Source organism: Podarcis raffonei, chromosome 2 (genome assembly GCF_027172205.1).
Source record: "Podarcis raffonei isolate rPodRaf1 chromosome 2, rPodRaf1.pri, whole genome shotgun sequence".
Classification (NCBI taxonomy): Eukaryota; Metazoa; Chordata; class Lepidosauria; order Squamata; family Lacertidae; genus Podarcis; species Podarcis raffonei.
The window spans coordinates 118,463,049-118,490,743 of NC_070603.1; the positions used below are offsets into that span (position 1 = coordinate 118,463,049).

A 27,695-nucleotide genomic window follows, 5' to 3' on the forward strand; every position below is an offset into this window, starting at 1 on the left:
GGAGTGCCTGGAACAGGTGAGGCTGCAGGTCCCTTATTTTGGCTGCTGGTCCCTTATTTTCAAGGCTGCTGGTCCCTTATTTTCAAATCTGTAAGTTGACAGCTATGGTTTTTACATGAGTAGAATGTGTGCTTTTATTTAAAATGCATCTCTGGGTTATTTGTGGGGCCTGCCTGGTGTTTTACCTGAGTAGAATGTGTGCTTTTAATAATAAATTAATAATAATAAATTTTTATTTATACCCCGCCCTTCCCAGTTCAAAAACCGGGCTCAGGGTGGCTAACAACAAATTTAAAACACTTAATTGATGCACCAAAAAACAACATAAAATACAGTATAAAACATGAATAACAATAAATACAGAATTCAGAAATCAATTTAGGGGGGGAAACCATCCAATAAACATTTAGCTGGCTAAATTAGTCCTATTTGGGCCAGCGTGGAGACCAGGGGAGAATTAGCTGTGGAATCCCAGAGTTGGTAATCTTCATAAAAAGGGGAGGGGGGAGGGGAGGAAGGGGAATAAAAGATCAGGCTAAGTTCAAGTTGAAAGCCAGGCAGAATAGCTGTCTTACAGGCCCTGCGGAAGGAAGTTAAATCTTGCAGGGCCCTGGTCTCATGGAACAGAGCATTCCACCAGGTCGGAGCCATCACTGAGAAGGCCCTGGCCCTGGTGGAGGATAATCTGATTTCCTTAGGGCCCGTGACCTCTAAACTATGATTACCGTATTTTTCGCTCTATAACACGCACCCGACCATAACACGCACGTAGTTTTTAGAGGAGGAAAATCCGTAGGCATGCCACCCGTAGGCATTTCCTCCATAACACGCACAGACATTTCCCCTTACTTTCTAGGAGGAAAAAAGTGAGTGTTATGGTGCAAAAAATACGGTATTCATTATTCATGGACCTTAAGGCCCTCTGCGGGGCATACCAGGAGAGGCGGTCCTGTAAATATTTATTTAAAATGCATCTCTGGGTTATTTGTGGGGCATAGGAATTCGTTCATTCCCCCCCCCCAAAAAAAATATAGTCCAGCCCCCCACAAGGTCTGAGGCACAGTGGAACGGCCCACCTCTTAAAAAGTTTGCTGACCCCTGTTATAACTACATCAGGCCGTTTGTCCATGCAGCTCAGTACTATTTTCCCACATCTGCCTTTTCCAACGTGGTGCCCACATTTGCCAGGGCACCCGCAATGTCCTAGCAGTTGTTGGGAAACCTCGCTATTTCCCTCGCAAAGCTCTGATGACCAGAGGGCTTTAACAATCAATCTCTCTTCCCAGGGAATTCTGGGAATGGGGGGGTCCACTGACTGTTACGAAAAAGGAGCAATGCAGAAGCGAGCTCCAGGTGGCTGGAATGGTAAACAGGAAGCTGATGTTTTGAGACTGTACCGTGGGAACCAGGGACAGTCTGTTCAGTGCACTGAGCACCGGATGTTAGCTCAGAGTGGCACATGACCCTGTACTGGAAGTACATGGGTGGAGTTATTCTCTCTCTGCAGTTGTGATGAGAGAGTACAGACATGTTTTCTCTGTACTGCTGGAAAGACAGGAATAAAAGCATGTAGATATATTTCTGTCTGTCTCTTCCCCCCCCCCCCTGGTGATGGGAGGGGGAGGAATGGTGTGTTCTTCTTCACGTTGGGAAGAATCGCCGATTGGAGACCTCCCCTGGTCTTGCCGGTAGTCGCAGACAGGAGGTCAACAAGGATTCAAGCCGGGCACCTGGAGGGTGGCCAAATTCCTCTGAACTTCGCTGGCTCTGCTGGCTTGAATTCGACACTGACAACTCTCTGCAGGTGGTGCTTGTATGTTTTCTGAAGAGGGGGGTTGTTTTAAACCCACTATATAATTTATTCCATCCAGTTTGGAAACGCTTGAAAAAAACACCACACAACGTGAACTCTATGTTGCATGGCGTGACTTCCATCTGAGAGCGAACGAGAAACAGCCCTTGGAGCAGCGATGGACTGGCGTTAACAGAACTAGCATGCTGCTTTGCTGAAAGACCCTGGACGTCCTAATATTGCAGATGCAAGCGGTGGACCCATGGCCTCTCCAACTCTATCCTGAGTGAAATCCACCAGGCCCCATTGTTTCAGGCCTAGTGACACCCTGCTCCCTGCATTTCCTATGGCTGCCAAAGAGCTCTTGCCATCAGAAAGTTCTTTCTAATGTTTATTTGGAATCTCCCTTTTTGTAATTTGAATCCATTGGCTCGGGTCCTACCCTCCAGAGCAGGAGAAAACAAGCTTAGAATCATAGAATCATAGAGTTGGAAGAGACCACAAGGGCCATCAAGTCCAACCCCCTGCCAAGCAGGAAACACCATCAGAGCACTCCTGACATATGGTTGTCAAGCCTCTGCTTAAAGACCTCCAAAGAAGGAGACTCCACCACACTCCTTGGCAGCAAATTCCACTGTCGAACAGCTCTTACTGTCAGGAAGTTCTTCCTAATGTTTAGGTGGAATCTTCTTTCTTGTAGTTTGGATCCATTGCTCCGTGTCCGCTTCTCTGGAGCAGCAGAAAACAACCTTTCTCCCTCCTCGATATGACATCCTTTTATATATTTGAACATGGCTATCATATCACCCCTTAACCTCCTCTTCTCCAGGCTAAACATGCCCAGCTCCCTTAGCCGTTCCTCATAAGGCATCGTTTCCAGGCCTTTGACCATTTTGGTTGCCCTCCTCTGGACACGTTCCAGTTTGTCAGTGTCCTTCTTGAACTGTGGTGCCCAGAACTGGACACAGTACTCCAGGTGAGGTCTGACCAGAGCAGAATACAGTGGCACTATTACTTCCCTTGATCTAGATGCTATACTCCTATTGATGCAGCCCAGAATTGCATTGGCTTTTTTAGCTGCCGCGTCACACTGTTGGCTCATGTCAAGTTTGTGGTCAACCAAGACTCCTAGATCCTTTTCACATGTACTGCTCTCAAGCCAGGTGTCACCCATCTTGTATTTGTGCCTCTCATTTTTTTTGAAAATGAAGCTGGGCCTCAGTCCCTCACTTCTCACCCTCATGTTCCTGGTGGCTTGCACGGCCCAAGTCCGATGCCAGGGACAAGGATGAAAGGGATGGCAAGCCCCTGGATTCCTTTAACGGAATTCCCTTTCCGCACCACCATTGGAGGGGTAGGCACTTACCCCTCCACCAACCAATTTGAACCAAATTGCTCCCTCTTCCGTGAGACAGCCCTTGAGATATTTGAAGATGGCTATCGTATATCCTCTCAGCTGCCTCTTTTCTAGGCTAGTCATACCCAGATCCTTCAACCGTTCCTCATCAGGCTCGGTTTCCAGACCCTTGATCATCTTGGTTGCCCTCCTCTGTATACATTCAAGCTTGTTGATATCTGAAGGAAGGTGAAGACAGGTGACCCCACCTAGGCCTGAAGTCACCCCCCCAACCAGGCCTCAAAACTGTTCAAAATTCCTTTTGTCTTCTAAAAACCCACAGCTACAGCTTTTCTGTGGATTCTCACAAGATGTTGGTACATAGGCAGAATGTTACTTTTAAAGGCTAATGAATAGGCTCTGTCATTGCCAAGAATACTCAGGCCTGAGAAACGAATCTTATCTCATTTGGTTGCAACATCTTGGACATGCTGACCCACCAGGGCTCCTCGACCCCTTGGCTCTCATCCCCCTTTCCTGGGAAGGGTGCCAAGAGTCCCAAGACAGCTTTCTGTTCATGCTCAGAGGAACTCATGGGCAGGACTCCTGAGGGAGGAGAAAGGGGGAGGGAACTGGAAGGGGAATATATATGCACATGACTGTGAACCCGTGCATGCTTTTTGTGAACTATCACACTTGCTCCTTCTACCAGTTCATGGATGGTAGAAATAAAAGCTTTTTCTCTGAAACTATTCCTTGAGTGTCTGTTGACTCCCACTTCCCTTTCCCAGGCGCAGTATTTTCCCCACCCGAGGGCAAAGCCTCATAAGGCTACAATATCCTCCTTAAATTGTGGTGCCCAGAATTGGACACAGTATTCCAATTGTGCTCTGACCAAGGCAGCATAGAGCTGTACTATTGCTTCCCTTGATCTGGACACTAGACTTCTGTTGATGCAGCCTAGAACAGCATTAGCTTTTTTTGCTGCTGCATCACACTGTGATATTAAGCTTGTGGTCAACTAAGACCCCTAAATCCTCCCCCCCCCCCACATGTACTACTGGCAAGTCAGGTCCATTAATTTTTATGAGTCTTCTTTGTGTACGGCTCTGTGTACAACCCTTACCTTTTTCTCGATTTTATTTTATTTTGGTGAGTTGGCAGCATTTTTCTTAACAAATTCTGCACCTCAGGTTTTTTACACAGGACCCAGTTCTGGTGGTACTGGACATGCAAAATTTAATATGTGCAAAGAAATTGTCATTCATTACTCTTTATTTGCAGAACATTTTGCCAATACACTAATAGCTCTTAAAGCAACCATGCATAATAAAGTCAGCCACCTACAACATCCAGTTATTTAAAAAAAACTCAGAAACAAACCTCCACACATAGACAACTCCCTACATAGTGTAAGAAAATAGGGGGAGGACTTAATTTGAAGGAGAAGCCATTTGTTTTGCTCTCTATCCTGAATTTACACACAATGGTCAAAGAGAACCCAAGGCAGTGTACATTTGTAAATTCAGTTTCTTTTGAAGAGTTGGCGACTTTTCAAAATGGAGTCCCACATCCCGGGGATCGTGGCGAGCTTTCCCTATTTCCCCTCACCTGCCTTTATTTATCTTCACTTGCATATTAACATGGCGGAAAGTCATATTGCAAGGTACTCCAGATTGCGGTATTTCACAGCAAAAACTTGCAAACACAGTAAATGAACGAGATTAAAATGAGAGGATTTCGACATAAGACAGGTAACAATAATGTGGACTAAGCATGGATAACAATAAGCAAAATCTAGGTTAAAATATTTTAAAATGTACAGAATGTCTATGATACAGTACAACTTGGAAACCTTGACGTTGATGCTTCGTGACAATGTTAAGGCCGCTGGAGCCCAGGGGAGGGATGCAATGGCAATCTAAGAAAATTCTGACATTTATCAGTAAATCCAAAGCACAAGATGATTCGGTTAAAAAAAGAAGAATAAGATGATGATTCAGTAAATGACCAAGTATTTTTCTTGTTTCTGTTTTTTGCAAGTGACGAGTGACATTTAGCATTTATTTGGTTGTATTTTTACAAAACAAGTATAATGATAAAATTCTTTCTAATACAGTACCTTACTGTAAGTTTCAAGACCAACTACAGTCAGCTAGAATTAATTCTACAAGAGTATCATTTCCCATGGACTGGTTGCAGATCCCTGACAGTCAGGGACAGATCTCAAAAATACGGAGTGCCTGGAAAGAATCATACCCTCTTTCTCCATCATTAACTGGTAAATGTCAGCATTTAAGAAGGGCAAGGTTTGACATGTCCAGGATGATTTAAGAAATGAAATGATTTTCATACGATATCCCCCTGTACCTTAATCATCCCCGTAGATGAGCTACTGCTATGAAACTCTGAGAAACGCCATGCACTATAGCAATTTTCTTTGAATTACAGGATGCTTTTATTGGCAATTTATAAAATTTAACCTCTCAATATTCAAAAAGCTTAGCATAACGCATTCGTGGAAGGTGATATACCCCACAGAGAGGGTCCAGCGTGCTCACCCAACCCTCCGTACTGTTCACAAAACATCGCGTGCACCCACTAAGCCCAGTTCCCCACTAATATTGTTGCTCTCTAGTCTACATTACAAATGACAGCACGACTGTTTTGCATCTTTATGCAGAAGCGAAGTCCCGCTGCAGTCCGAGAAGCGATTTCAGCATTGCAGGCTTAAAAGTACTCAAAAGTGTTAGCATACCTGTTGGAGTGAAAGGTTGCTGCATTTATCATCCCATAACTTTGATTTAGTCTCAAAATAGCCCAGAATATTTGCTTTTAAAACCATACCAACCAACCACAATTGCTTACTGATCAAGAGCCAAGCACCAACTTTGAACCTACCGTATTTTTCGCCCTATAGGATGCACTTTTTCCCTTCCAAAAATGAAGGGGAAATGTGTGTGCGTCCTATGGGGCGAATGCAGGCTTTCGCTGAAGCCTGGAGAGCGAGAGGGGTCGGTGGGCACCGACCCCTCTCGCTCTCCAGACTTCGCGGACCTCTCTGCAAGCAGCGGGAGCGCTCCCGCTGCTTGCGGAGAGTTGCCTGCATGCCGAAGCCTGTGCATGCTGAGCTCAGCGCGCCCAGGCTTCGCGGACCTCTCAGCAAGCAGCGTGAGCCAGCGCTGGGCTCCCACGGCTTGCAGAGAGCTGCCTGTTTGGGGGCTGGGGTCGGGGGAAGCTCGGGCCTCCCCCGCCCCAGCCCCGCGCCTGGGGGGGGGGAATAATTTTTTTCCTTTATTTCCCCCCAAAAATCTAGGTGCGCCTTATGGGACGGTGCGTCCTATAGGGCGAAAAATATGGTAATTATTTTAGGGTCAACTAGATGGAAACAAGTTTTGTCATTTTTGGAAGGCTTATGCAAAAAAAGCAAACTCCTTCCTTATTAACATTTATTTGGGACTTGTGTGGAGGTGAGACTGTTTTGCTTCTTTGCTCCCCAAATTATGGATTTGGGGGGGTTGGTCTTCTGACCAAGCCAAGAATCTAAGCCAGCCTTTGTATGTAAGCTCATAAAAGTCATTTACCCACAAGTCCTCTTCACTACCAGCCACTGAGCAGGCTGGGAAACAAAACAACAACAACCACAACAACCACAACAACAGCCCTGCTTTCTATTAAGCATACTGGTTGATGTGGGGAAGGAGGATCTGTCCATCTTCTACCATTTGCCTCCTGTGCTGTTATGAAGAGGAATTTCCTTCCTTTAAGGCTAGAATGGAGTCCAACAAGGCTGGTACAGGAGAACTGGCCTGAGCCCACTCACTTGCCTGCATGGCATTCCTGCTCGCCTGTGGCGACCAAGCGAGCTGTTAAAACACAAGGCTGATCTCGGTGCAGTCTTAAAACGTGTTTACTTGGAAGTAAGGCCTTCTGATTTCAAGGGGGTTTTACTCCCTTGCTATTTTGCATAGGATTGCAGCCTGTATAAAAACATTTGTATGATTTTTTCAAGAGACCAAGGAAAATAAAAGCGCTGCAGCATGCTGAACTCTTGTGGCAGAGGTTGCTAATACAAAAAACTAAGGCCCACACATGCCAGTACATCTGGGAATAAGGTAAGCTCCCTCCGATATTCATGATGCAGCTATATCGCTTATTCTTAGACTCCCATCAGCTCCAGCAAGCATGGCCAGCGCTCAGGGATTATGGGAGTTGTAGCACCAGTAGCACCATTTGCAGGGAGTGTCTGCATCCCAAACTGAATTAATAGGAACCTGTTCTCAGTAATTTATTTTATTTTTGCCAGATTTCAGCAGAACCTGTTAACCTATGTCTCAATCTCACAAATCAGCTGATAACTGTTAAGCAGAGTGCTCTTTCACATGCTTCTCATTGCAGGCTTGGAGATTCCCAGTTCGGGTGATGTACTATCTAGTTTTGTGATTCTATAACTGTGACCTTCTTCAGCCGTCAAACAAACCCAAATACGCTGAACTGCCCTGCTGCCCAACATTAGCGACTCCCCCAATGCGGTACAAAATCCAACCCACATGTTTCCAGAAATATCATTTTGGGAAATAATCCCTTTTTAACTACGTTAGAAGTGTGGAAAACGACAAACCTTTCTGATGATACCCCTCCCTTCCACTTTTAGATCTCTGCTAGAGCAAATCTATACGATCGGGTTTACAAAATGTGAGAGTCTAAAAATTTTAACCAAACTGATACCAAGAGGCAACAAACCCCTTTTAAAACACCCTCTTTAAAATTTGGTGTGGGTCAGAACAAGCAGGATGGGTGTCCAAATTCCCTTCCCTCCCCCCAAGTTAAATAATGGCCATCTTTCGAAATATGGGGGAGGACAAAAGCGGGGTGTTTTTTTTACAGACCACCCTGATTGTCATTCATTCTGCCACAGCCAGTTGCTGAATCTCATTCAGTCGTTTTGCTTCCATCTAGTCCGAGAGAGTACAGAATCACCATCGATTTTGGAAGCTAAAGAGAACAACTGGGTCAGAACCAAAACAGCATTATTTTTATCTGCCTCTTTTCCCTTTTTTTTGAAGGCATACACCCAAAAATTTAATCTTTGAGAATCCCTGTTCAATAATGATAGATCTCTACTCCAAGTCAAGCAGGAAGTGGGCATAGCTGTGAAATGCGAGGAATCTTCCCTGCAGAGCTGGATCTCCCTTTCTGAAGATCCTGTGCCTAAAGATCCAAACGGAGCTTCTGCCAGTCAGATCTTGGATCGATACATCTCTGCTTTCAAACATGCTTCTTTTCAAGAATGTCTAAAGCATGGCTTTCTTGCTTGACCAGACAATCTTACTCGATGGCCGTAGGCCTGGATGAAGCTCCTTCCCTGCTCTGAGCATCCTTCACAGCGTCAAGGTCCTGTCCTCGGTTAACTCTTTCATGACTAGGATGGCTTGATCTCCGACGGAAGTCTCCTCGATTGTCCACAGGTTGGGTACCCCACCTTCTCCGGCCTCCGCCGAGGGTGCGTAAGACGTAATGGGCCAGTGAAACGTTTCCGCAGGGTGAGCGTATCCGTAATAGTTCTCTTGCGTGAAGCTGATGCTCTCTGGAGTGAAGCTCTGAGTGATGTCCAGAAAGATATTGGCTCCAACCGCAGTCTTGGCCTTGCGCGACCGGCCTTTGTGGCGCTGGGCGTCGTGCGTGTTCTGGTGGCGGATGAGGTGAGAGCTCTGGTTGAAGCTCTTCCCGCACTCGGTGCACCGATAGGGCTTCTCGCCCGTGTGGATCTTCTGGTGCCGGAGCAGTGTGGCCAGGTCGTTGAAGCTCTTCCCACATTCTGTGCACTTGTAGGGCTTCTCCCCGGTGTGGATTCTCTGATGTCGGAGGAGGGTCCTGCGGTCGCTGAAGCTCTTCCCGCATTCCGTGCACTCGAAGGGCCTCTCGCCCGTGTGCACCCGCCAGTGGGCCTCCAGGTTCGACTTGTCGCAGAAGCTCTTGCTGCAGCTGGAGCACTTGTAGGGCTTTTCCCCTGTGTGGCTGCGCCAGTGAGTCTTGAGGCTGTACTTGTTGTAAAAGCTCTTGCTACAGCTCGAGCAGTGGAATGTCTTCTCCCGGGTCTCCACGTGAGTCTTTTGATGCGTAATGAGATTTGTGGTCCGGTTAAAGCTCTTCCCGCACTCGGGGCATTTGTACGGCTTCTCGCCCGTGTGGATTCTCTGATGTCTAAGAAAGCTGGTTTTGTCGCAAAAGCCTTTGCTGCAGACTGTGCACTTGTAGGGCTTCTCCCCCGTGTGGATTCTCTGGTGCACCTTAAGACTCGCCTTGCGCGTGAAGCTCTTCCCGCAAACCTTGCACTGGTTTTTTCTTTTGCCTTTGTAAACTTTCGCTGGAGCTGGCAACCTGTTGAAGTCGCTGCCCTGGCAATTGGGTTTATCCCGCCAGTCTTCTTCTGTTTGGTCGTCCCCGTTTTGCTCTAGTCCTCCTTGATCCCCAACATTACCTTCATCCTCTGTATCGTCTGACAACACTCCGTATGGTTCCCATTCACTCTCGCTCTCCCAGCCATCACCTAGTAGAGAGGGAGAGAGAGAGATCAATACAAAAGTGAAGGAAATACAAAAGATTCAAACTCTGTGAAACCGCACCAAGTCTATTTCTGCGAAGAACAAAGAGCTGAAAAATGGTTCTTTTGCCTGTAGATCCTTTTGGCATCTTTAAGGGAAGAGACCACAACCTTTTTGACACCTGGGAAGGTTATTTATTTATGCCACTACTGCGGCTCGTGTTCTGTTAGCCCCAAAATAGAAAACAAGCAAAGTCCCAACTAAAGAAGAATGCCAGCTGAAACTGATGGAACATGCGCAGCTTGTGGACCTAACATATAGAAGAAGAGAAGAAGAACATACATTTAAAGATGATTGGGAAATGTTTATTGAATATATGGAGGAAAATTGTGTATATCTGAAAATGTGGGCAGCATTAAGATAAATTCAACAGTGCAAATAAGTTTTGGTGAATGTTATAATGGAATACTGAATGGTTTAGTTTATATAAAATATGCAGGGATTTACGTTGTGCAATATGAGCCATGGAAAGAGAGGAACAGAAGTCACTGACGTTTTAAGGTTGTTTAAGTGAATATTCTAAAATGTAAAACAGAAATTTAAGAAAAATTATAATAAAAAAGGGAAAAGACTACAGATTGGTGATAGACGACCCGCTTTGCATGCAGAAAGTCCCAAGCTCAAATCCTGACATCTCTGTGCAGGGCTGGGAGAGACTCCCTGCTTACAGAATCATAGAACTGTAGAGTTGGGACCCCAAGGGTCATCCAGTCCAACCCCCTGCAATGCAGAAATCTCAGCTTAAACATCCATGACAGATGGCCATCCAGGTTTGAAACCCTGGAGAGCTGCTGCCAGTCAGGGAAGACAATACTGAGCTACGTGGGCCAAGGATCTGACTTGGTATAAGACAGCTTCCTGTGTTCCTCAACTGACTACAGTGGTACCTCAGGTTACAAATGCTTCAGGTTCAGGTTACAGACTCCGCTAACCCACAAATAGTACCTCGGGTTAAGAACTTTGCTTCAGGATCAGAACAGAAATCGCATGGTGGCGGCAGCAGGAGGCCCCATTAGCTAAAGTGGTGCTTCAGGTTAAGAACAGATTCAGGTTAAGAACGGACCTCCAGAACGAATTAAGTACTTAACCTGAGGGTCCACTGTATTGTTATTAAATTTATATCCTTTCCTTTCCTCCAAGGTGTTCCAAGTGCTATACCTGGCTCCCCCCCAACTCTACTTTATCCCACAACAACTCTGTGGGGCCGAGAGAAAGTGACTGGCCCAAAGTCACCCCAGTGAGCTTCCTGGCCGAGTGTGGATTTGGACTCTGGAGTCACAGGTCACAGCCTGCCATTCTAACCACCAAAACACATCTGGGGGCAGCTCCATGTCATTGCTACCCAAACCCAACAGTGGGTGCCTCATGCCTTGGTGCTAAATGCCCCTCCCAAGCCCCCCCCCCAGTTACCTTACAGGCAACACCCCTGACCAACCCTACTTTGCACCCTCCTTGAACTCTGATGTTACCACCTGCTTGCCTGGATGAAGGCCGGAGGCGGAGGGTGAGAGTTTGTGTAGAAACCATCATGGCCTCCCCCAAAGAATCTTGGGAAGTGTAGTTTATTAAGAACTGTGGGGAGAGCCCTGCTCTCCTCTCAGAACCGCCACTCCCAGCATGGCTTAATAGTCAATCCCTCTTCCTATCAAACTCAGGGAATTGTATCTCTGTGAAGAGAAGGGTTGTGCTTCTTAATAACTCTCAGCACCCTTAACGAACGTGGCTTCTGAGAGGGAAAGAAGAAACAATCCCAGCCAGAGAAGAATGGCAAACCAAGTTGATGGACTATGCTGAAATGGCAAAATTAACTGGAAAGCTTTAGGAACCAAGAGGACAAGAACTCTAGAAAAAGAATGGGGGGAAATTATAATTTATTTAGGAAACCATTATAAGAAGATGAAAACATTAGCAGGATTTTAACCTCACTTGTAAGGTAACAAAGACTATGGGCAATTGGACAGATAAAAAAATGTGGATAACGGATTGATATGCAGTTGTAAATATTGACATTAGGACCCATGGAGGGGATGGGGAGGGAAATCTTGAGATTTGGGGCAATCTCTTCATATGGACTTTTAACTGATTTTGTTATAAGTTTCTATTTCTTGAAACCAAATAAAAATTATTTCAAAAAGAGAAAAGAAACATGGCTTGTTTAAAATGGTATAAGACTGCTTCGGTTGTCTGGTACAGATGTAGCCACAATAGCATCTGGTGGGAAGGCAGAGGGGCCCCAACCTGGTTCGTAGCGGACACTCACTCTCTGCAGCTTCGGCCACAAAAGAAATGCCCTCTTGGGATCCTCCTGGCTGTGCCTCGAGTGGCTCTTCCAACAAAAGGTTTTCCTCTTGAGAGTCCTCTATGCTGAGGGAGGTCCCAGTCGCGCTATCTGTAGCGAGGGGGAGGGGAGAAAAGATCACTTTCTGTCTGAATTGGACAGAAAACCAGGATAGGAATCTTCAAATAAGTAAATCTACCAGCTGATTCCTTCTGCCATGTCTCTCTCGGCTGATTTCCCTCGGGCGCCTCGGCTTCTCTTCCATTTCCAACGTTTTCCTTTGGCTCTTCCATCTCGCTCCCTTTCGGAGCCACTTCAGCCGCTCCCCCGCTGTGTTCGCTCCCCCAGAGATCGGCCACTGAAATAGGAGACCAAGAAGATCGTAAGGAGAAAATGGCACCTTAAACCACGAGATTTCCCCCCAAAACCCTGGGGAGATGCCTCACGAATCAGACGGTGGCCTGGTTCACACAACAGGCCAGGCCAAAACTCGGCTTGGAGAAGCTCCTGAAAAGGACCTCACAGCTGCTTTTTGCTTTGCTCCTCCTAGATGCATTTTGCTGTCCAGAGCTCAGCCATGGTTTGGCTCAGTGTGGCCTCCAAACTGGGCCTCGTGGTAAAGCTCTCTCCTACCTAAGGACATAACCTTGTTCCTCAGGAACCATGAACTATGACCAAGGGAAGGAGCTTAATCACGAGCCCTGGGTTTGGAAGACATGCTAAGTCAATCCTTGACAGCAAAAACCAGGGAGGGTCAGAGTTTCCTTCTCCTAGATGGGCTACCTTCCCAGGTTGACAAGCCCCGCCTACCCCCCTAAAAGGTCCCAAATGCTGCAATTAAGAATCTACCTGTTGGTTGTTCTCCTTCTTCAGAGCTCTGGTCAAATATCTCTTCCTTTTCTTCCAACCAGGAGATGAGATCAGGTTTAGGAACCGGAGGTCCTTCTGGAGAAGAATGAAAAAAGCCCATCACACACACCAAAACTATTATTTCTGGCTTTCTTGAGGAACTTCAAACCAGCCACTCTGAAACCACCCTGGCCACTGCTACTCCAGCACAATATTTAGGAAGGAAAGATCTTCTAACTGAGGGATTGAGGGTGAATCTGCTGCAGGCTTTCAGATTTTCTTGGACTCCAGTTCCCATCTACACTGCAGCCAGCATGGGCAGCAATCAGGGAAGATGGGAGTTTGAGGGTCTTGCAGGTTCTGCAGGCCAGGAAGTTCCTCACCTTGAGGGTTAGAGAGATCGGTCAATGATCTGCTACTTATTTTAGAAAGTGGTGTGTCCATCTGTTCTCTGTAGGTTTGGACGCCTCTCAAGATATTGGGGATTGAAGTTGGGATGCCCTGCCTCCAAAGCAGATGCTCTACCAGTGAGCTGTGGCCCCTCCTTATATCTCAACATAAAGGTAAAGGTAAAGGGACCCCTGACCATTAGGTCCAGTCGTGACCAACTCTCAGGTTGCGGCGCTCATCTTACTTTATTGGCCGAGGGAGCTGGCGTACAGCTTCCGGGTCATGTGGCCAGCATGACTAAGCTGCTTCTGGCGAACCAGAGCAGCGCACGGAAACACCGTTTACCTTCCCGCCAGAGTGGTACCTATTTTTCTACTTGCACTTTGATGTGCTTTCAAACTGCTAGGTTGGCAGGAGCAGGGACCGAGCAACAGGAGCTCACCCCGTCACGGGGATTTGAACCGCCGACCTTCTGATCGGCAAGCCCTAGGCTCTGTGGTTTAACCCACAGCGCCATCTGCGTCCCTATGTCTCAATATAGAATGGCTCAAAATAGAATCAGAGTCGGAAGGGACCCTGAGGATCATCTACTTCAACCCCCTTACAATGCAGGAATATGCAGCTGTCCCATACGGGGATCGAAGAAGAAGAAGAAGAGTTTGGATTTGATATCCCGCTTTATCACTACCCGAAGGAGTCTCAAAGTGGCTAACATTCTCCTTTCCCTTCCTCCCCACAACAAACACTCTGTGAGGTGAGTGAGGCTGAGAGACTTCAGAGAAGCGTGACTGGCCCAAGGTCACCCAGCAGCTGCATGTGGAGGAGTGGGGAAGCGAACCCGGTTCACCAGATTACGAGACTACCGCTCTTAACCACTACACCACACTGGCACTCAGCATCACACTCTAACCAACTGAGCTATCCAGCTGGCATATTTGAGATGACTTCACCCAGAGCCGTGATAGGATTATAAGAAGATGCTTTGTCCCAGGCCAGACCACTGGTCCACCTATTTCAACACCGCCTACACTGACTGGCAGCAGCCTTTAAGGGTTTCAGGCAGGGAACATTCGCAGCCCAGGACTGAACCTGGGACCTTCTACATGCAAGGTCCGATTTTCTGCCACAAGGGCTGCAGGTCCTTCCTCAGTGTCCCTCCACCAAAGAGCGAAGGGATCCTTACCCAGAGAGGCGACGTTCCCATAGTTCTCCACCATGACATCCCTGTAGAGGGCTCTCTGGTCTGGGTCCAGCAGGCCCCACTCCCCCTCCGTGAAATGCACAGCCACTTCCTCAAAGGTCACAGGCCCCTGGAAGGAAGTTGGGATGGCGGGGAGTCATTCTCGCAAAGAGTCTCACGCAAGGTGGAAAACTTTCCACTTCCCTGTATCCCAGGATTGGGGAACCCAGTGCAATTTTTTCTATTAAAAAAATGTTTAGGGGTAGTCTCATTTTGACTCAAGAAAATCACCATTTTATAGTTCGAATCGGGGGGGAAATAAAGACAGTAAATGGACAAAAAGTACAAAGAACATGCATTACTCATATTGAAATATTGCCACTCAACGAGGCCAAACTTTCATCAGTAAAACACCACACATCCACATTCCACACTGCTTCACACATTAAACGCCCGCTTCTGTCTGAGACTCAGGAAACACCGGGAAAGGAAATGAAGCCGCTATCAGGCGTAGCAGCGGAACTGGCGATTCACCGTGCTAGAGAAGAAACTAAAAAATTAATTTTTTTAAGGATTTGCTCCCGTTAGATTCACAGAAAGTTTAGGGGCATGCATACCCCTGCGTACCCCCAGAAAAAATCACTGGGGGAACCTAAGACTCAAGGGCCAAATGTGGACCTCCAGGGTGGGTGTGTGCAACAAAAGGAAGTCCCTTTGAGGGTCTTTGCCTCACCTGATCGGAATCCATAGTATCTGTTTCTATCCCAGCACAAAATGAAGATGAGCCATGACTTATTTCAGCAAACAGCTCTCCACCTGCAAAGCAGACAACACGATGACAAGACAGTTACCCTCTCAACACATTTAAAACGGGGCACTCGACTCCTGTCATTATTGGTGTACTAGATAAGAAATAACTCTAAAATGTGTTGAGAGATGTAAAGAAGAAAGAAAGAAAGAAAGAAAGAAAGAAAGAAAGAAAGAAAGAAAGACACAAAACATACTTTGATAAGCTGCGAACCTGTTCTGAGTGCACGAAAATTGTTAGAATTATTTATTCAATTTGTAGGATAATAGACTATACAGAACTGGCAAAATTAAGAGAATCTAATGCTGTTTTAAGGAAGAACGGATGCCTTTTCAGACTATTATAAAGAAATATTATAGTATGATGAACTTGTGAGCAGGATTTGAGCTATGAGCTACAGAAGCAATTAGATTATTATACTGTAGTTATGATTTAATAGACGATAAAGTGCAAAAGGGGAGGGCAAGAACATGGAAAATGGGGTGAGAAGTTGATTAAAGTAAGAGAAAGGATGAAATTTTGTTTTGACTGTGTATGTTAAAAACACTGTAACTTAATAAAATGTAATCAAATAATAATAATTTGCGTACCACCCTTCATCCGAAGATCATGGGACGGTTCACAACATAAAAACGTATTCTTACGCACACTACGAACATACTCCATTTATTCTAATTCAATCACTAAACTATATCTTTTACCTGGAATGAGGTGTGGCACTAAAAGCGAGCAATGAATTGCTCATTTTACCAGAACGAAATGGTTGGGATGATCCCAATGACAAAACTACGCTTACTCTTCTGGATTAACACAAGGTCTTTCTCCACTGTGCTAATGCTCAATGTTTCGTTAAGGATTTTCCATTAAAAGAACAAAGGAAGGTATCGCTTTCCAGTCCATCGTGCTTGAACTAGAAGGCTTCCAGAAGTAAGGATAACTAAAAAGTTTGGGTTGCAAGGAAAATTGTTAGCACTCACCCATCAAGTCAGAATTGGAAAAACATTATGGTCCGCAGTACAAATGTTAACCGCAGTTTTTTGATTCACTGCCATAGGTTTAAGGTTTTTTAAATAGTGACTAGACTCTTGAATTACAGGGTAAGGTAAAGATAAATGTACCAAAACCCTTATATTGTTGCTGCTGAATCGTATATTGAATTCCATAAAAGAGCAACATAAGGAGCTATAAATGATGTTACTTTGCTATGATGGCTAAATTAACATCTTATTTAGGAGAAGGTATTGCCTCAAGCAATAGAAAGAATACATTTTGGGAAAGTTGGTCCAACCTTCCAAAATATATAGGTGATCCAGGGACCTTCAAGCACCAGAAATTCTTACCAGGAAAATCTGTGTCGCCATCATTTTCCTGCGCCATCACTCTGAACAGGGGCCTCTGCAAAATGTCTGATGGAGCTCCTGCCTGGGACGAGTCAGCAGCCATGTCCATGAATGCCACCTGTACACAGAACAAAGAGAAGGGACCCCCCCCCCTAAGTCAGGAAAATAAAAGGGGCCAGCTCTTCACACATAAGCCTGACTGGTCCACTCCAGTCTTCCAAGGGGGGCCCTGCTCCTGAAACAACTGCCAGATATTGGCCATGCAGGGCCTTCTCTGTGGCACCACCCAAAGTAACGCAAAGGATTGCGAGATCAGGAAACTGGCAACAAACTTTCTCAAAGCCTTAGGTTTTCTGCTTTCAAACGTTGCTGCCCTGGGCTGGCTCTTCCTTGCTGGCTTCCCAGTAATCAATTCCCTTCCTTCCCACCACTTTCATTCATTGTTCACCCTAAACCAGTGGTTTGTAATATTGTTAAATTCAGAACAAAACTGATCTAAAAATAAAAGTTTTTTTAAAAATCAGCCTTACTTCATTTGCTACCATTAGCAGTAATAAGCATTTCAGAAAATCATTTAAAAATATTTGACTGCTGTTTTACACTGTTTTGCTTAACAGTGGAGACTCCTGCCACAGTGAAACATTTGAGAATCGCCCGACTTAGATGACCAGTATACCTGTTAAAGGTAAAGATGAAGGGACCCCTGACCATTAGGTCCAGTCGTGACCGACTCTGGGGTTGTGGCACTCATCTCGCTTTACTGGCCGAGGGAGCCGGCGTACAGCTTCCGGGTCATGTGGCCAGCATGACTAAGCCGCTTCTGGTGAACCAGAGCAGCGCACGGGAATGTCGTTTACCTTCCCCCCGGAGCAGTACCTACTTATCTACTTGTTACCAGTGCTTTTTTTCTGGGAGGACGTAGGGGTACACATACCCCCTAAACATTTTGTGAATCTAACGGGAGAAGAAACTAATTTTTTTTTAAAAAGTAAGTTTCTTCTCTTGCACGGTGAATCACCAGTTCCATTGCTACCCCTGATGGCGGCCTTTTGTCCACTGACTGTATTTATTTCCCCCGATTTGAAATACCGTATTTTTCGCACCATAGGGCGCACTGGACCATAGGGCGCCCCCAGTTTTTAGGGGGGGGGGGGAGATCAAGAAAAAAACCTTTCCCCCCCAATCCCAAAGAGCAGCGTACAGGCTGCGCACAACCTCTCCCTTCCGGAGGGGTTGCGCACGGCTATGGCACAAGCCAAGGCAGCGAGCAGGATGGATCCCGCTCGCTGTTTTGGTTTCCCCTTTAGCCCCGTGCAGCCTCTCCCTCCCGGGAGACGCTGCGTGGCGCTAAAGAATCCATAGCCCCGTGCAGCCTCTCCTTGCGGAGGGGTTGCGCGCAGCTATGGAAGAAGGCAAGGCAGCGAGCTGGATGGATCCAGCTCGCTGTTTTGGCTTCCCCTTTAGCCCCGTGCAGCCTCTCCTTGCTGCGCAGGGCTTTCCTGGGAGGTGGGGGAATTCCCTCACCTCTCGCAAAAGCCCGCAGAAGCCGCGCAACCCCTTTAAAGAGATCGCGGCTTCTCCTGGCTTTTCTGGGAGGTGGGAGAAGGGACTGATGCGGCCAGTCAGTCCCTTCTCCCTCCTGTGGAAAAGCCCGCAAGAGCGCACGGAGCTTGTGTGCGGCTCTTGGGGGCTTTTCCTGCCTGCCTCCCCCCTGCATTCGTTTCATAGGACGCACACACATTTTCCCTTGCTTTTTAGTAGGGAAAAAGTGCGTCCTATGGTGCGAAAAATACGGTATAAAATGGTGGTTTTCTTGAGTCAAAATGAGAGTACCCCTAAACATTTTTTTAAAGAATGAATGCACTACTTGTCACCCACCTGCGGCACCAGATAATCACTTGGAAAAATACCAGGATGCAACTCGCTCACCTGATCATCCTCTTCTTGCTTCTTCATGAGGAAATCTTTGGCCAGGCCAGCGGTTGGGATACAAGCCTCTCCGTCACTCAGCCTCGCCACGAAGCTCTGCATTTCTTCAGCTAGGGGTTGTTTCTTCATGGACCAAGTCGAATTCAGCATCCGATGCGGAGGCGCGTCTAAGGGGATCACATCCTCTTCGCTCAGGACAACCGCTGCTCCGTTTCTTTCCCAGCATCCTCTACTGCTCCCAGCCTGGGCGGCAGACGGGTCCACGGCCACCGCTCTGGGGCCGACCATGTCTTGCGAGTCTTCTGTCTTCACTCCGTCGCGGCCTCCAACTGCAGACCGACAGCCAACGGGTCTCCTTGTTCTGCTCTCATTCTGTCGTTTCTTGGGGAAAAGGCAGAATTTGGAGGGGAGGAGGAGGAGGTCGGATGCTACGCTGTGGGCCCACAAAAGTCCGCAGGCTGCTGTTCTGCCACACTGCCAAATGAGGCAGTCACATCACATCAGAAAGGCAAAACTGAAGGGTTCCAGAAAGCCATTGGGTCTCATCCCTGCAGGAAAGGGAGAGAAAGGCCAAGGATGAGAAGAACAGAGAAAAACAAGAAGGGTGTTTAAGCATCTTCCCATCAGTCATTCATTCGTCCCACACTTTTCCACACTGTCACTTTCCTAACTGCAAAATGTGGGTGTTTTTGAAAAAGCAGGTTTGCTGGAACAGAGCACTTTTAAGGAATAATAATAATAATTTTACTATTTATACACCGCCCATCCAGCTAGGCAGCCCCAGCCTAGCATGCAGTAGAATCCCTGCAGCTAAATAGTGTTCAGTGCATTTTCCTGTCACTTTCCTAACTGCAAAAAGTCGATTTCTTTCTTTAAGTGCATTTTATTGCAACGGAGAGAGCACCTTAACTGCACATAACCTAATTTTCTCTAATGTGCTTAAATCCCTCCGGCAAAACACTGGCTGGGAGGAGACCTATACTCTTGGGATAATTATTTTTAAAAGGTGAGGTAATGACTTCTGTTTTGCCTAAAGCTATAGCCACATGCATGCCTACTTCTGAGGAAACACACACAGGACTAGGCTGCAACTCATTGGCAATACTGGCTTCTAGTCAGCTGCTGAGCTAAATTCAATGTGCTGCTTTTGGCATATAAAGCCCTATACCTAGAAGATCGTCTCACTCCTTATATACCTAACTTTGCACTGCACTCTGCAGGAGGGGGAATCCTGCAAATACCGTCCTATCAGGAGGTCCATCCTGCACAATATTGTGATATTGGGCCTTTAGTATACCTGAAGGAGCGTCTCCACCCCCACCGTTCAGCCCGGACATCGAAGTCCAGCTCCGAGGGCCTTCTGGCGGTTCCCTCCCTGCAAGAAGTGAGGTTACAGGGAACCAGGCAGAGGGCCTTCTCGGTGTTGGCACCCACCCTGTGAATGCCCTCCCATCAGATGTCAAGGAAATAAACAACTATCTGACTTTTAGAAGACATCTGAAGGCAACCCTGTACAGGGAAGTAATTAATGTTTTATTGTGTTTTTAATATTCTGTTGGGAGCCTCACAGAGTGGCTGGGGAAAACCAGCCAGATATAAATAATAAAATTTTAATAATTATAATTATATTGTGGATTTCCCTCCTCTCAAATATTAGACAGGCATCGTCTCTTGTTTCCTACTGAAGACCGTCTTCTTCCAACAAGTTGATTAAGCAGAGATCCTCCCTGACCTGCATCAGTATGGGAATTGTTTTAAGTATGTTTTTTTAAATAAAATAAAATATTTTAATATATATTAATGAAAACAATTAACATATTAATCCTAGGGGGAAAATGATTACGTTCTGCTTTTTATGTTGTGGTCAACTTACTATGCCTCCCTGGTTCTGAAAACTGGTGCAAGGCAGGCTTCTGCACATTGTTGTATTATTAAAATTGAACAAATAAATAATTCATTTTAAAAAGGCAGGCTACCGCAGGTCGCAAATGAATTTACTGGACAGTTAGCAGAGAAGAGTTTGGCAATTTGTTCTTGTTGCTATTATCAGGACCCGTTCAAAAGCACTGCAGTGTGGAATGCAAGCGGGTCCATGCCCTTTCTCAGAATATTCCATTCCGTTCCTCCCTCCCAGTTTTCCCTTCCTTCTCACAACAACCACCAAGAGGCCTCAGTAACCCTTGAATGAATTGGGGCGTTCCCTTAATTTCATCCCCCTAAGTACAGTTGTACCTCAGGTTAAGTACTTAATTCATTCCGGAGGTCCATTCTTAACCTGAAACTGTTCTTAACCTGAGGTACCACTTTAGCTAATGGGGCCTCCTGCTGCCGCCACGCCGCTAGAGCACGATTTCTGTTCTCATCCTGAAGCAAAGTTCTTAACCCAAGGTACTATTTCTGGGTTAGCGGAGTCTGTAACCTGAAGCGTATGTAACCTGAAGCGTCTGTAACCCGAGGTACCACTGTATATTTTTCTGCTCATGCAAACTTTGGGGTCCCCGCCCCACCGCGGCCTGCTGCTCCCGACCTCTTGGGAGCCGTTTTGCCCATGTAAGGATTTGAGAGTCCCACCAGTACAGATAATTATTAAACATTTATATTCCACTGGCAAAGCACCTGGGGGGGCTGCTTCCATGAGGCTCAGAACAAGTGTGCAAAACTAGTCCTTCCTTTTGCTTGTCTACCAACATCCGGTTTCATTAGCATCCTAAAATTCTATAATTAGAAGGGAGGGAAGGAAAACTTTTTGTGACCCACTTTTTGTGACACACCCTGCATAATCTTACATGCCCCCTCTTACTTTCCCTTTTCTCTATAAACAATGCCCCCCCCCACAAAACGCTGCAACCTTTTCATCATATGCTCCAACCCCCTTGATCATTTTGGACAACTTTTTCTGAACCTTTCCACAGCTCTGCAATCTCCCGTTTATTTGGTTTTCAGGTGCGGCGGCCAGATGGATAGGGAAAGTGACCTCAGATGGATGGGGAAAGTGACCTCAACGGCCGCCCTCCTTGCCTTGGGGGTCAAACCGGGGTGTGTTTTCCTTGCCCCTCCCCTTTCCACACTCTCACAATTGAAAACTGCCTTCTCCCCTTTTTTCTTTTTTTTGGGGGGGGGGCTCCCCAAAATCCCACCCTACCCTCCAAATTAAAAGGCCAAGCTTGCTTCCATCTGCCCCAACTGGGGAGGAGGATGAAGAAGGGGGGAGGAGAAAGGGAGCAAATGTGGCAAATTTTTGGACACCCCCTTGAGTTTCATGACAACTCTCATGCTGCAAATATCCCCGGCCCCGCTCTCTTTAATCTACCCATGCACACTTTTGCAAGAAACTCACCAGATCCCCTCCAGCCATGGACATCACAGCCTGGATCTTACCCACAGTGGCTGGGGGAGGGTTTTTTTGGGGGGGGGGGAGAGAGAGAGAGAGAGAGAGAGAGAGAGAGAGAGAGAGAGAGAGAGATGAAAAGCAGGAAGTGACTTAAAGCAGTTTACAACGCTCCTTCCTCAAAGGTATCCTAGGAATAAAGACTCGGTCAGCTTAACCCTTAGAGAAGCATTTCAGATGTATTGCAAAGACAATACACACAGAGACAATCAAACACACCACAACACTTTGAGGGCTAGTCTGATGCACATGCACACACACACACACACATATCTGGGTACTCTAAAGGACAGCTCTGTTTTCCTGCAAACACACCATACGGAAAAGACAGTGCATGCACACTGTCCCTTTAAAGCAGATACCAAATTGCTGTTTTCCTCTCAAAGAATTCTGGGAGCTGTAGTTTGCTGGGAATTGTGGCTCCGCCCAGGGTAAAACTACAGGGCCCAGAATTCTTTCAGAGGGAAGGATGTGTTTCGAAGGTGCTTTAAAAGCCACAGAGCCATAAAGAGCTTTCAAAGCCCGACCTGACCGTGACCAGAAGGAGGAGTACCAGGAAGAATGGATGAAATTTAATGGCTATTTAGTTCAATATGTTAAGTTAAATTAATTGGAAAAAGCTTGCAATAGCCAGATAGGCTTAGGATTTAAATATGTAAAATGATGGATTAATCTGTTTAACGCTGAATGAATAAGAAAGAAACATGTTAAGTGATTAAGTTAATTATATAAGAATTTGGAAAACCGTTAAAATGATATACATTGAAATTCAACTAGGGGGATATGAGGAAGTCACTTAACAATGTTAATAAGGTTAGTTTTAATAAGGTTATGATTTATGTTAGTTTATTTGTTTGTTGATTTATAATTTTGTGAAAATCAATAAAAAAATTGGGGGGGGAATCGTGGGGACCTGTTGTTTGTAGACGACCCCCGCACACGAGCTTCACATTCAAAATAAACATTTCCTTGCATTACACCAAATATTTTACTGATAAGAAATACACTGGGAAACAAAACAACTCCTAGCTGTGCTTGATTCATAACATAAAACACAGCTACCATATAATACCACCGGAGGCTATCCAGGCAGTATAAAACAAAGCAGCTACGTAAAAGCACTGCTCCTTTCCAATGTAGATCCCACCCCCATTAATACATTTATACATACATATTACGGATATACAAACTGTTGTAAACAAAATCTGCCCTTTTTCCCTTATGGGGTATCCAAGAGTCCTTACATAGGTTCCCTATTGGTAGGAGAAAATAACAGAGGCCAACCAACCAACCAACCAACCAAACATTCATTTCAGACAATCTTTAAAAATATTCATACATACCCACACTCAGTCCCACCACCGCCCCTCACCCTCACCCCCACCCTATGCGTAACAGAATGTGTAACAGAAAAAGAAGTAGAAAGTTGGTTTAATAGTGTGTGAAAGAAAGTAATAGAAATGGAAAGAAAATGCAATTGAGTAGATTGGAAGTACAATGTAGAATATTGATAGGCCTTGCATCTTCCGGCCACCCTTGCCATCCTCTCCTGCCACAGCCTTTGAAAACCACTGGAACACTATATGAAGCTATGCACCTCAGGTATCAAAGGACAAAATACCGTATTTTTCACTCTATAAGACGCACCAGACCACAAGACGCACCTAGTTTTTGGAGGAGGAAAAGAAGAAAAAAAATATTCTGAGTCTCAGAAGCCAGAACAGCAAGAGGGATCGCTGCACAGTGAAAGCAGCAATCCCTCTTGCTGTTCTGGCTTCTGGGATAGCTGCGCAGCCTGCATTCGCTCCATAAGACGCACACACATTTCCCCTTACTTTTTAGGAGGGAAAAAGTGAGTCTTATAGAGCAAAAAATGCGAGAGTTTATTATTCTCTTCCCCCCCAATCCTTTTTTATTGATTTTCCATTTTAAACAAACAAAATACAAACAAAGACAATAAATTTCAAGTGTCGTCCACACACTTCCTTATCCTTCACTCTGCCAAGCCATGACTTCCCTCCCTCCATCAGGTTTTCGTTTTCAGTCTACTTCCCGCAGTTTCTTCTTATTTTGTCAAGTCCACGTCATAAGATTTATTTCTGCTAGTGTCTTCAGATTTCTACAGTTATTATTTATATAGTCCATGAATTTACTCCAATCCCTTTGGAATTTTGGTTTTGGATCCTGCAGGTTAGTTTTGCTAGTTCTGCATAATCCACCATTCTCGCCTGCCACTCCTCCACCATTGGTAATTCCTGTACTGTACTTTCCATTTTTGGGCAAACAAAGTTCTAGCAGCAGTCGTTGCATACATAAATAACCTTTGATCCGCTTTTTCAGTTTCCTCTCTCATCAAGCCCAGCAAAAAAGGCTTCTGACTTTTTGGGGAATGTATATTTAAGCATCTTTTTCAATTTGTTGCAAATCAGTTCCCAAAATGATTTTGTTTTCTCACATGACCACCACATGTGATAAAAATCGCCATCCTTCTCTTTACATTTCCAACATAATTTACTACTCATCCTATACGTCTTTGCCAATTTCGTAGGTGTCAAGTACCAGCGGTACATCATTTTCCTTATATTCTCTTTCAAGGTGGCACATGCTGTAAATTTTAGACTCTCGTTCCACCATCTCACCTACGCTTCGTACTTGATATTGTACCCAAAATCTATTATTTATTCTCAAACCAGTTAATGACCCCTGTACTTTGCACCAGTTTACTTCTCAACCCAGCCGACCCCACAGGGTTGTTGTGAAGATAAACGTAAAGTGAAGAGCCCATCAGGAAGGGTGGAGTCAAAATGCAATTAATTGTTAATAAATAAATGTGTAAGTATACATGGACTAGGGACGCGGGTGGCGCTGTGGGTTAAACCACAGAGCCTAGGACTTGCCAATCAGAAGGTCGGCGGTTCGAATCCCTGCGACTGAGTGAGCTCCCGTTGCTCGGTCCCTGCTCCTGCCAACCTAGCAGTTCGAAAGCACGTCAGAGTGCAAGTAGATAAATAGGTACCGCTCCGGCAGGAAGGTAAACGGCGTTTCCGTGCGCTGCTCTGGTTTGCCAGAAGCGGCTTAGTCATGCTGGCCACATGACCCGGAAGCTGTACTCCGGCTCCCTCTGCCAGTAAAGCGAGATGAGCACCGCAACCCCAGAGTCAGTCACGACTAGACCTAATGGTCTGGGGTCCCCTTTACCCTTTATACATGGACTGCAAAATCCCATCACGCTTCTGTCACCTCCAGGTGTATGTGGGACTCCAACTCACATCAGTCCCAGACAGCAAGGTCAATGGTCATGGATTATGGGAACTGTAGTCCAGCAACATCTTGAGGACCACAGGTTCCAACACCCCTGCTCTAAGGAGTTCTGGGCAATGTTGCAGGAGTCTCTTACTCTGCAAATTCTATTCCCAATAACAATTCTATGAAAAAACTGAGGACTATAGAAAGTGACTAGCCCAAGCCTAGTCAGGTAACTATGTTGTTGTTGTTGTTTAGTCGTTTAGTCGTGTCCGACTCTTCAGGACCCCCTGGTCCAGAGCACACCAGGCACTCCTGTCTTCCACTCCCTCCTGCAGTTTCGTCAAACGCATGCTGGTAGCTTCGAGAACACTGTCCAACCCTCTCGTCCTCTGTCACCCCTTCTCCTTGTGCCCTCAATCTTTCCCAACATCAGGGTCTTTTCCAGGGTGTCTTCTCTTCTCATGAGGTGGCCAAAGTATTGGAGCCTCAGCTTCAGGATCTGTCCTTCCAGTGAGCACTCAGGGCTGATTTCCTTAAGAATGGAGAGGTTTGATCTTCTTGCAGTCCATGGGACTCTCAAAGGTCTCCTCCAGCACCATATTCAAAAGCATCAATTCTTCAGCGATCAGCCTTCTTTATGGTCCAGCTCTCACTTCCACTACTGGGAAAACCATAGCTTTAACTATACGGGCCTTTGTTGGCAAGGTGATGTCTTTGCTTTTTAAGATGTGTCTAGGTTTGTCATATGGATGAGCAGAAAATTGAACTCAGTGTCATGTTGGGCAAAGTCCAGCACTAAACCCTGGTCAGTCATAATAATAATAATAAATAATAATAATAATAATAATATATTCTAGGTTGCATTTTAGGGCAAAGCCCACCCAAGGGAGCTTGCAGGAAAACCAGCTGTAAACCACCAAAGCACATTTAGCATATTTAGCAAATTTATATGCCATTCCACAGCGTGAAGCCACAGAAGTGTTGTGTGATATAAAAACGGAACTTAAAACAGCAGCCTAAAATAATATAAATGGTCCTAATATAAACAGCCTGAAAGAATATAAATAATATGAAGATAAATAACGGAATATAAAATAGAAATAATATAAACAGTCTAAAATAATATAAAGCAGTCTAAAAACAATTTTCAAATCAACAGCAGCACTACTTTTTTTAAAAGAAAAAAAGAAAAAGCCGCCTTCAATATGTGGGCATTCAAAGTCCATTTAAAAGCTTATACCCGGGGTGGGTAAAACCTTTGGCCCACTGGGTGATGTTGGACTACAACTCCCATTAGCCTTGACTACAGGCCATATTGGCTGGGTCTGATGGGAGATGCAGTTCAGCAACACTTGGAGGGACAAAAAGGATCATATGCGTATCACTTTGGAGGTTGTTTTGTAAGAGTGGAGCTACCAGCAAGAAGGCTCTGCTTATTTCTCCCAGAAAGCCGATTGATCTTACAGGCAGGATTCTGATCAGGACTTTGGGAAGTTTGGTTCTGTGAGAGAAAATAGGAATTTCCTAACAACACTCAGCCCCCTTAACAGTTCCCAGGATCCTTTGCAGGGAAGCCCTGGCTGTTCAAAGTGACATGATATGGCTCTAACTGTATAGCGCAGGTGGGGCTGAAGGCTGCCTTCCTACACACCAAAGGTGGAGAAACCGTTGGCAGAGAATGAAAGCCTTAATCTCAGGCTTGTGGGTTCCAGCCCCATGTGGGACAAAATATTTCTGCATTGCAGGGGGTTAGACTAGATGACCCTCAGGGTCCCTTCAAAACTCTACAGTTCTATGATTCTATAACCTGCGTCCCTCCCGATGTTGGTGGACTCCATCTCCCATCATCCCTGGCCCACTGGCAATACAGAAAGTCCCGCAACTACTGGAGGAACACCACAGCTTCCCCCTACATTTAAATACCCCACAAGTGCTGGTGGTGAAAACTTGTGGCCTTCCAGATTTTTGTTGGACTCCAACACCCATCAGTCCCAGCCAGCATGGCCAGAGGACTAGGATGATGGGAGTTGTAGTCCAGTCCTATCAGGGAGCGTCGCAGGTTCCCCAACCCTGCGAAGTCCATCCACTTACCTGGGAATAAGTCCCACTGTGCTCACTGGGGCTTACATCTGAATAGACTTCTAATCATAGAATCGTAGAGTTGGAAGGGACCCTGCGGTCATCTATCTCAACCCCCTTGCAATGCAGGAATCTTTTGCCCAAAGTGGGGCTTGAACCTGTAACCTTGGCATTATCAGCACCAAGCTCTGACCAAGTGAGCTATCCAGGCTGCACTTTGAGGTTTACTCACCCAAACTCCTCTAAGAATCCGATCTGGCTGAGAGACCGCTCCAAATCCCCCTGGAGGATTCAGCTGGGCTTCTCTCCTCCTTTCTTCCTTTCTTCCTCCATCCGGACCCCTCATTCTTCCCTCCTTCTCACCAGCCACCTCCTCCTGCTCCTCCTGGTTAAGGAAAGAAACGGGTGCAACAGCAGAGGCCACGAACCCCCAGTCCCTTTGCATGCATTTTAATACCCAAACTGCTATAAAACA

At 45.9% G+C, this 27,695-nt stretch overlaps 1 protein-coding gene across 2 annotated transcripts; it reads right to left on the reverse strand.

The window, feature by feature from the left end:
* Nucleotides 1–6,494: 6,494 nt before the first annotated feature.
* On the reverse strand, nucleotides 6,495–27,693 carry LOC128409220 (zinc finger protein 436-like). 2 transcript variants are annotated; one of them, XM_053379505.1, is made up of 9 exons: nucleotides 27,453–27,693; nucleotides 18,508–19,055; nucleotides 16,579–16,696; nucleotides 15,164–15,246; nucleotides 14,434–14,560; nucleotides 12,861–12,956; nucleotides 12,211–12,369; nucleotides 11,994–12,122; nucleotides 6,495–9,678 (listed from the first exon to the last, which is right to left on the reverse strand). In XM_053379505.1, the coding sequence occupies exons 2-9, from the start codon at nucleotides 18,793–18,795 to the stop codon at nucleotides 8,510–8,512; spliced, it is 2,169 nt and encodes a 722-aa protein (XP_053235480.1). In that variant the 5' UTR covers nucleotides 18,796–19,055; nucleotides 27,453–27,693; the 3' UTR covers nucleotides 6,495–8,509. The 2 variants fall into 2 exon arrangements, with proteins under 2 accessions (XP_053235480.1, XP_053235479.1); XM_053379504.1 differs by lacking the exon at nucleotides 27,453–27,693 and adding an exon at nucleotides 21,845–21,894.
* Between the last annotated feature and the right edge of the window lie 2 nt (nucleotides 27,694–27,695).

What these genes read in the sequence shown, in the direction of transcription:
- LOC128409220 (XM_053379505.1), bottom strand. Translation starts at nt 18,795, where the DNA reads ATGGTCGGCCCCAGAGCGGTGGCCGTGGACCCGTCTGCCGCCCAGGCT. An exon ending in AGAAGGAGAACAACCAACAG is followed by an intron (nt 12,370 to 12,860) that starts GTAGATTCTTAA and finishes CTCCTATTTCAG; the next exon opens with TGGCCGATCTCTGGGGGAGC. An exon ending in TGTGGCCGAAGCTGCAGAGA is followed by an intron (nt 9,679 to 11,993) that starts GTGAGTGTCCGC and finishes CCTCTCTACTAG; the next exon opens with GTGATGGCTGGGAGAGCGAG.